This window comes from Euleptes europaea, chromosome 6, assembly GCF_029931775.1.
Source record: "Euleptes europaea isolate rEulEur1 chromosome 6, rEulEur1.hap1, whole genome shotgun sequence".
NCBI classification, from domain to species: domain Eukaryota; kingdom Metazoa; phylum Chordata; class Lepidosauria; order Squamata; family Sphaerodactylidae; genus Euleptes; species Euleptes europaea.
Window position 1 is genome coordinate 102,038,802 of NC_079317.1, and position 8,940 is coordinate 102,047,741.

At 47.6% G+C, this 8,940-nt stretch overlaps 1 protein-coding gene across 1 annotated transcript; it reads right to left on the reverse strand.

Moving 5' to 3' along the window:
• Positions 1-891: 891 nt before the first annotated feature.
• Positions 892-8,530, reverse strand: GSTP1 (glutathione S-transferase pi 1). Its single transcript, XM_056851426.1, has 6 exons — positions 8,497-8,530; positions 6,177-6,283; positions 3,863-3,950; positions 3,277-3,380; positions 2,599-2,706; positions 892-1,109 (listed from the first exon to the last, which is right to left on the reverse strand). Exons 2-6 carry the CDS (start codon positions 6,267-6,269, stop codon positions 921-923), a joined length of 582 nt encoding a protein of 193 aa, XP_056707404.1. The 5' UTR covers positions 6,270-6,283; positions 8,497-8,530; the 3' UTR covers positions 892-920.
• Between the last annotated feature and the right edge of the window lie 410 nt (positions 8,531-8,940).

The window sequence follows — 8,940 nt, forward strand, 5'->3', positions numbered from 1 at the left end:
TGATTTTATTGTGCATGTTTTAATTCGTTGGCGGCCTGGGTGACCTTTATGACAGCAGAAAAGTGAGGCAGACATTTTGTAAAATAAAAATAAACAAAAATATGTGTCAGCACTTATGGCTGTCTAGAGTAGCATCACCCCCACCACTACAAGCTAGAAGAAGTGTTCTAGCAAAACAGTACACCTGGTTGGCCACTGTGTGGTCAGACTGCTGGACTTAATGGGCCTTGCTCTGATCCAGCAGGGCTTTTCTTATGTTCTGTACAACAAAACAGTTTAACCTTCTGGTCCACAGGGTAGTCCAAATGCCCTTTGAATGTAATCTTTCCAAAAAGACAGTGCCAAACCAGGTTTAGGAAAAATTTCATCAAACTGTGGGGGGCATGGAAACAGAACAAAGAGGATGATGACATGTGTATGCTCCTGAAAACAATGTTGAAGAAAGGAAGCCAACACAGAGCAAAATAAAGGTGTAAGCAGATTTAGGCTGGAATAAATCTGCATAGGCCAGTGTAGTGCAAGCCCTCTCAACCCCAGGCAAGTCAATAGGCGCAATTCTACATGAGGCCCTGAGCTCTCAGGACCATTGTGCTCCACTAAGAAAAGGCCACAGCAGAGTTCTAGATAAGAAGAACAGAGGCATTAGCCTCAATGCTGGAGTGCTTCTTGCAACACAGGATGAACTACCAGTCAGGCATCTGGGGCTCTAACTTACTGTTTCCACTACAGAAATCAGGGCATCTCGCTATACACACCTCTCTCTTGCTCACAGTAGTCTTCTGCTGGCGCCTGCAATTTCCCCCCCCCAGAAAAGACACACATCACAGTCCTCCTTCAAATGAGCTATATTCTACACAGAACAATACAAAACTACAGTGTTCCCACAGATAAATCACTGCACCCTGCTGAAGGGATTCTTCTCACTGCTTGCCATTCCCATTGATCGGGCGCTTCTTGTGGGCATCAGACTCCAGGAAAGCCTTGAGAAGGGGCCGGGCGTCGAGCCGCTGCACATAGCCAGCCAGCAAGGGAAAGGAAGCCAGGCAGTCAGGTGCCAGGACCAGGTGCACATGAAGGATGTCCAGCAAATTATAGTCTGCAAAGGAAATCTGGAGGAGGGTGGCAAAAAAAAAGGAAAAAAAAGAGGAGTGTCCAAGGGAGGAAAGCAAGAGGCAACAAGTGCAAGACATCAGTACGATCGCTACCATCATCATCTCTCACTACCCTGTCTTGTTTAGGCAGGAGGCAGTTCATATTGTTTTAAGCCCAATAAAGCATACTACAGCAACAAACACCAGGGTAGTGTTGACTGTTTTCCAGCGCTATCCTTAGCAGAGTTAAACTTTTCTAAGAGTTAAACCTCACCGACTTCAGTGGATCTAAAGCAGATGATGAGAGGGAACGCATCTTGGTCATCTTCTGGGCATGTAGTGGGGGTCACTGGGGGCGGAGATAGTTGTGAATTTCCTGCATTGTGCAGGGGGTTGGACTGGATGACCCTGGTGGTCCCTTCCAGCTCTATGATTGAGAAGTGTCGAACTCTGCTCAGGACTGCTATATTCATCTTCTACAGAAGCAGTTCCTTCAGTCAATTTGGGGTGGGGCCTGTTTGACTATTAGGCAAGAATTTCTAGAGAGGTCATCCCCACCAGATCCTTGACTGGGAAGATCTGCTAGGACAAAGGCAGAGCCATGTCTGTAACTCCATGAGGTGGCACATACACACAGAATCCACTTTCCTGGAAATCTTAGCTTTCATGAAAAGTTAAAAAACAAGCCATTTTCCAGCTGGGGGATGAGAAAACAGGCTAACAGTGCATAGGCAGCCAACAATGAAATCTCAGTAGGAAGAGAAGCTGCTAAGATTTCCATTGGTTGCGGGTGGAGTTTCAGTGCCTAACTGAAGCTTCTGCCCCTCTCCCCATCACTGAACGTATGCAAAATAGTCAAAACTGCAAAATTGTACACACAAATTCAATTTGAATGATTTACAGCACAGAATTAATTTTTCTTCCATGAAAACCTGGCTTGCCTGAATGGGAAAAAATTATTGCACCAAGTTACACACAGCCCTAAAAAGAAGAAGGTGGTGCTGTTGAGTTGCAATCAAATTCATGTCCACCCCATCTGCAGTGTGATCCCGGCAAGAGATGAGCAGAGGTGGTTTGCTATTGTCTTCCTTGGTGGACTCCCATCCAAGTACTGACCATGGCCAAGCCTATTTAGCTCCCTAGCTCTGATAAGCCTGGGCTGGAAAGCACATGCAAGGTACTGAAGGAGAGGACACTGGACAGGAGAAACAGAAAGTGGGCTCAAGAAAGCAAAAGGATTGTCTATAGTTTCTGCAGCTTACACAGGATCACATGGCAATTTGAGGGAAGGATTTTATATATAAGCTCTGTTAAAAAGGAAACAAACCGAAGACTGAGGATTACTCTGAATCCAAAAGAATAAGATGATAGTGCATTAGATAGTAAGGAAACAATGGAAACTTCAGAAACCTTATGAATGTTGTCTACTTTACTCAGTATAGCTGTCTGTTGCTGGAGATGTCTGTTGCTTCAGAGAGCCCAGAGCCACAGAGATAAGGCACCTTACCTGTTTGCCTACAATGAAGGCCTTCCCACCATTATTCTGAGCCAGAAGATTCTCGAAAGGACGCAGCTCCCCTGGCAGGGCCTCAATATAAGCGGCTTTGCCATCCTCCTGCCAAGGGAATAATCAGCATGAAAAACATACTCATTCTCTGCTCCCATGCCTCCCCCCACCACACACACATCAGTTATCTGACTACCATGAGGAAGAGCTGGGGAGGAAGGATAATCAAATGAAGTTGGGCTCAGAACTCTACCCTCTGCTGGAGAGAGTGGACTAGAGGCAGAAGAAGCAATGGGATCTAGAGTCTGTTGGTTCCCAACAGTGGGTGTTTTTCTCTCTCCTTAGGGCTGTTCTACCCATATTCGCAAGCAAAAGAGAAAACCAAACTGGGTGATGGTGGAAACTGATTTTGCTCTCTTGTAACTTCACTTCTCCTTTTGATGGAATTGGGAGAGTTGAACCTTTAGTTAACTGGAGTTTGTATTTCATTTTTCAGGCTCGGTTACAGAAACAGAAACACCAAAGCCATTTCCCCACTACCAAATTCCATAGTCTCATCACAGACTTTAAGAAAAATTCAGGTTTCCCCACTCCCCCCGCATTCTAGCTGTCTGTTGTAAAGACAGAGGTCTCCATTTCAGTGAGAAACCAACTCAACCATTTAAAGAGCCAGCTCACATAGTTCTGATAGATGAGGCGAGCATATTTCACGCGCAGGTCCTCCACGCCATCATTCACCATGTCCAGCAGTGCTGCTTCCCGCGCATCTTGACCATAGAGTCCTGAGCAGCAGAATAAAAAGGTTGTCAAGGGTTTATATCCAGCCAGAGACTCCCTCTCAGATGCACAAATGCAAAAACACATGCCAGAATTGCCTTTCTGTCAGGAGATCAAGAGCCTACGACTATGAAGCATGTGTCCAATTTTGCATTGGCAGCTGACTTAAAACCCTTGGGGCCAACACTCCCTGTTCAGTAGAAGTTGAAAGATTTTTATCCGTTGAAATATTTTTTATCCGTTACAGCTTGTCACTGTATGTTATTTTATACCTTTGATGTTTCATTGCCTTTTTATCTTGGTGCTTTTATGATAGCTAGTTCAAATAAAACTCTACCACCACCTACCTTACTGATCTCTCTGCCAACCTAACCCCAGAGACAAGTTTACATGCATCAGCTGCCTTGCACGCAAAGACAACATGCACACAGACACAGATCCCAAAAGTTATGTCCCTCTGTCCCCATTCCACACTGCCAAGCCTCACCATGGTTCCGAGCCAAGTGTCGTAGAATAGCATTCGACTGGTGTAGTATGAAGTCTCCATCCTGAAATCTAGGCACCTGCCCAAAGACCTGATGAGGAAGGAAGGGGGTTAGTTATGGAACATTCCTCCAACATTCCCAAATGAGGAAGAGTCTGAGTGTGGTGAGGCTACAGCTTCTAATGCAGGGGTGTCAAACATGCTGCCCCTGGAGGGCTGCCCTCCGGCCTGCAAGGCAGCCGCCCCCACTCCTCCTTCTGGGCTTCCTGGGGCTGCTACGGCCCACGAGCCCAGCCAGCCACCTTCCCTTTCTGGGCTTCCCTGAAACTGAAGATCATGCTGTCTCCTGGCCGGGAGACAGCGCAGTCTTCAGTCCCTTCCTGCTCCAGCCAAGCCCTCATGGAGCTTGACTTGGGGGGTGGGAACTGAAAATCTTCACTCCCTCCCTGCCCCAGCCCAGAGGGACCTGGGTGTGTGCGTGTGCGTGTGTGAAGTGCTGTGAAGTAGCTTCCAACTCATGGCGACCCTAAACGTCATATCCTTAACAGCCTTGCTCAGGTCTTGCAAATTGAGGGCAGTGGCTTCCTTGATTGAGTCAATCCATCTCTTGTGGGGTCTTCCTCTTTTCCTGCTGCCTTCAACTTTTCCTAGCCTGATTGTCTTTTCCAGTGACTCTTGTCTTCTCATGTGTCCAAAGTACGACAGCCTCAATTTAGTAGTTTTAGCTTCTAGGGTCAGTTCTGGCTTGATTTGATCCATAACCCACTGATTTGTTTTTTTGACAGTCCACAGTATCCGTAACACTCTCCTAGATATGTATTTCCCTCCCTACATTGCACTGCTCAAATTATGCAGCAAGATGAGCAGCTTCCTGCTCACCAAGTGTAAACCTTAGCAGCCAGAGCTCTAGGGCAACTTCTGAGGGTCAGGACTAAGTGAACAAGATGCTGATCTCCTATCCTCAAGTCTCAGCAATCTTGCACTGCTGCTCTATAGGCAGGAAGAACTTTCCAAATGTTAATTCTCCATGCAATTCCAAAAACAAGGGGATGGACTAAAAGGAATGACAGGATTGCCCATTGGAAACAAAGGGAGAGGCTTGCAGGCCCACTGGAGATAATGGGATCCAGGAATGCCGGTTGACTTGCATGGGCTCCATTGAAATACATTACAGCACAAAAAGCTGCAAAGAAAATGCAAAATAGATTTTCCATTAATGTCTCTGGGCCCAAATAGACTACTCTGGGACTGGAATGACAGGTCACACAATGGAAGACAACCTCTGGGTAGCAGAAATGATCTGGGACTGGAATGACAGCACCTAGGAGTAACAGAAGTGATCTGTGACTAGAATGACAGGTCAGGAGTGGAATGACAGCCCCTGGGAGTAGCAGAAGTGTTCTGGGACTGGAATGCAAGTTGCAGAGTGGAATGACAGCCCCTCAGAGTAGCAGAAGTGTTCTGGAACTTGAATGACAGTCAAGATTAGACTTGAATGACAGCCCCAGAATGCTTCTGCTACTCCCAGGGACTGTCATTCCACTCTGCGACATGTCATTCCAGTCCCAGAGCACAAATTCTGTTCCCAGGCAGCCACCCCCAAGTCCAGATCAAATTTAATGCCAGGGACCAGAGATATAAACTGTACAGAAGACACAGGCAAAGCCAGTTAATATTATTTTTTACTTAAATTACAAGCATGCTTAAAACAATAACAAAAATAATATCATTAATTGACTTTGCCTGAGTCTTCTATGAAGCTCGTATCTCTGGTACCTGGCATTACATTTGATGGTATTTATTTATTTGGTACACATGGCCCGGCCCAACCTATTGACATTTATGTCACATCCGGCCTCATAACAAATGAGTTCGACACCCCTGTTCTAATGCATCCCAGGCCAGGCCAAAGAGTTAAGCAGAATCTATGTTTCAGATTTCCCTCCTCACTCGAATAAAACTCAATGCCAAAGACAGAATGATCACGATGGGCAGTCGTGTTAGTCTGTCAATAGCAGTAGAAAAGAGCAGTAGCACCTTAAAGACTAACAAAATTTCTGGCAGGGTATGAGTTTTCTTGAGCCACAGCTCACTTCTTCAGATACAGCTAGAAAGTGAGTCCATCTATCCTTAAATAGAAAAGAGTGAATTAGACACAATGGCAATGTAAATGTCAAAAGCAAGTAAATTACATTAGCAGGCATGATTGGATTAGGTGTGATATGCAGAGGGGTAGTAGGCGTGAAGAAATTAGTACTGATAGAGGCAGGAATCCCAGATCTCTATTCAATCCAGGAGTATGCATAGCATGACTCACACATGATTTCTTGAAGTCTCCTTTCTGCCATATCTCCCCAGTCATCACATCCTCTGTCCACTCCTGTCCCTGATCAGCTAGCAGCATCCGCATGGCCTCACAGCGTCCTGGAAGAAACCGACCCGACAGGTTATACATGAACATACAACATGTGGCAGGAAAACAGCACTGCCTGCCACACAAGTACTACAGTGGAGTTACACTTCAGGTGAAAGAGACTCAGCTGAATCAGATGGGGTAGTGGTACAAACAATGAGTACAGAGCATGAAATGACTGTTGCATGGGGCTAGAAGACACCAACTAAAGACTGGAGAGCAACAATTCAACATAGCCTACGGGCACTTATCAATATCTCAGACACAGCTCAACATATATTGGAGAGATCAAGAGTAAAGTTACAAGCTCTGTGTAGGGCCTTTTACTATTCAGTACTACAACATCAGTTTGGGACCTAGCTGAACATACAGTTTCTAATTTCACAAGTTTCTACATTGCAGGATTTAAAGAACAGACATTTAAACACGCAACCCATTCCTTCTGTACTTTTATTGCTCTCTCACTCTTACACTGTTCAAAAATGTCAGCAATTCCATTCTAACATACATGCCTGTTGGCATCATAACTACGGTGAACTTTACCTGGAAATAAGTCCCAGTAATGTTCATAGTACTTACGCCTGAGTAAATGTGGTTAATTTACTCACCCCATGATACCCTTTGCTGTTTCTCTTGTTGTCAGGATTTAAAATATTACCACCTTAAGGGGGGGACGGACCTATACGTTTTTCTTATGCTACTGCATAAACACCAAGTATATTACTAATCATCACTATCTTCATCAAGAGGAAACTATTCAGTGACCCTGCCTACTTATAAGACGTCTTTATGAGAACTAATTTCTTGGTCGTTCCAGTGCTGGGCTGAGTAGCCTTCAACGGGGCAGCAATATGGAACATGAGCAAGTAGCCAGAAGGGGTGGGTGGGTGGCTGGGGGGGGGGGCTCCAGCCTAATAAGAATGTAAAACACTTTCTCCTCCCACCCCCAGTCAGCCTCAACGTAAGCTGTAACTGAACTAGGCTACTGAAACTCAGCTGACCTACTGGAGGCATCTGGCCTTCTGCCAAGTATGCAGCAAATGGGTACTGGTTAAGATGGGCAAGACCCTCCCCCTGAGTAGGTAATGATACTAGCTCCATTAAAACTGGTCTTTGACCGTAATAAAGAAATGATGATGATGATTGGTTCTCGTAGGTTATCCGAGCTGTGTAATCCTGGTCTTGGTATTTTCTTTCCTGACGTGAACCAATGAACTCTGACCGTGAAAGCCTTCGACAATATGATGATGATGATGATGACGACGACTAGCTCCATTTTCATCCCTGAGAGGTTCTTCAAGGAGACATGATATTCCCCCAGCACCAGGCCGCCAAATTAACACACTGGGAGCTTAAAGTAGTCAAAAAGGGCAAGAGTCCAGTAGCACCTTAAAGACTAACAAAAATATTTTCTGGTAGGGTATGAGCTTTCGTGAGCCACCGCTCACTTCTTCAGATACAGCTAGAATGTGAATCCATCGGTCTTTAAGTAGAGGAGCTTAAAGATGAAGCTTTAAAGATGGGAGCTTAAAGATGAAGGTTGCAGGGGGTGCTTCCCCCCCCCCAATTCTCCCAAACCCAGGCGGTCAGATAAAACAGGCCGTTGCCTCCACAACATCCCTGCCACACAACCCCACCAAACTCAACAAGCGTGCATCCTGACACGCAGGCTGCCAATCGGCCGCCGCCCCCTGTGGCAAGCCTCCTCAACCAACCCTTTTCCCAAGCCTTAGGGCGGAAACGCACGGCCGCTTTCGCCTCCTTTCTTCCCTGTGGCAGCCAGGATCGAACGCGCGGACGTTCGAAGAACGTTCAGCCAGGATCGAACGCGCGGACGTTCGAAGAACGTTCAGCCAGGATCGAACGCGCGGACGTTCGAAGAACGTTCAGCCAGGATCAAACGCACGGACGTTCGAAGAACGTTCAGCCAGGATCAAACGCGCGGACGTTCGAAGAACGTTCAGCCAGGATCGAACGCACCGCACGGACGTTCTTCCCTGTTCCAGCCAGGATTCAGCCATGATCGAACGTCCGTGCGTTCGATCCTGGCTGCATCCTGGCTGGAACAGGGAAGAACGTCCGCGCGTTCGATCCTGGCTGCAACCGGGAAGAAAGGAGGCGAAAGCGGCCGTGCGTCTTCTCTCTTAGCAAGACTCTGCCCCCATGTCCCCAGCCAGCCAGCACCCTGAAAGATGCGGGCTGCTACTGGTCGTCCAGCACTCACCGCGGACAGGGAAGTAGGTGATGGTGTACTTTCCAGGCACTGGAAGGACAGAAGGAGAGAGAGAAAGGCAGCAGGGTCAGCACGCCGGAATCACGCTAGGAGGTAAGACCCCAGGACGCAGCACCAAGCCGGCCCCCAACGCCCCCCGCCCCGCAGCACGAGAGCCAAGCCTCGGCTCGTCCTGCCTAGGGAAGAGGGTCCCTCCAGGTGTCGGGGGGGGGGGGCACTCACTGCCGAATATCCAGCCGGTCGGGGAGACGCAGCCCAGACCGAGAGCCCAGCTTCTTCTGTGCTGGAAGCGAAGCGGCGCAGGCTCCCCGGGGGTCGGTGGGTGGACGGAGAATGCTGAGTCACGCCGGATCAGCCCCTTCTTCGAGGCGCCAGAATGCGGAAAGGGGCCGTCCGAGGGCGGCTTTTCCAGGCGGATTATTTCGGAGCGAAGGT

Coding starts and splice junctions, on each gene's coding strand:
- GSTP1 (XM_056851426.1), bottom strand. CDS start 6,269: ATGCGGATGCTGCTAGCTGATCAGGGACAGGAGTGGACAGAGGATGTG. Junction 3,381..3,862: donor ACACTTGGCTCGGAACCATG/GTGAGGCTTGGC, acceptor TCTGCTGCTCAG/GACTCTATGGTCAAGATGCG. Junction 2,707..3,276: donor GCCTCATCTATCAGAACTAT/GTGAGCTGGCTC, acceptor TTCCCTTGGCAG/GAGGATGGCAAAGCCGCTTA.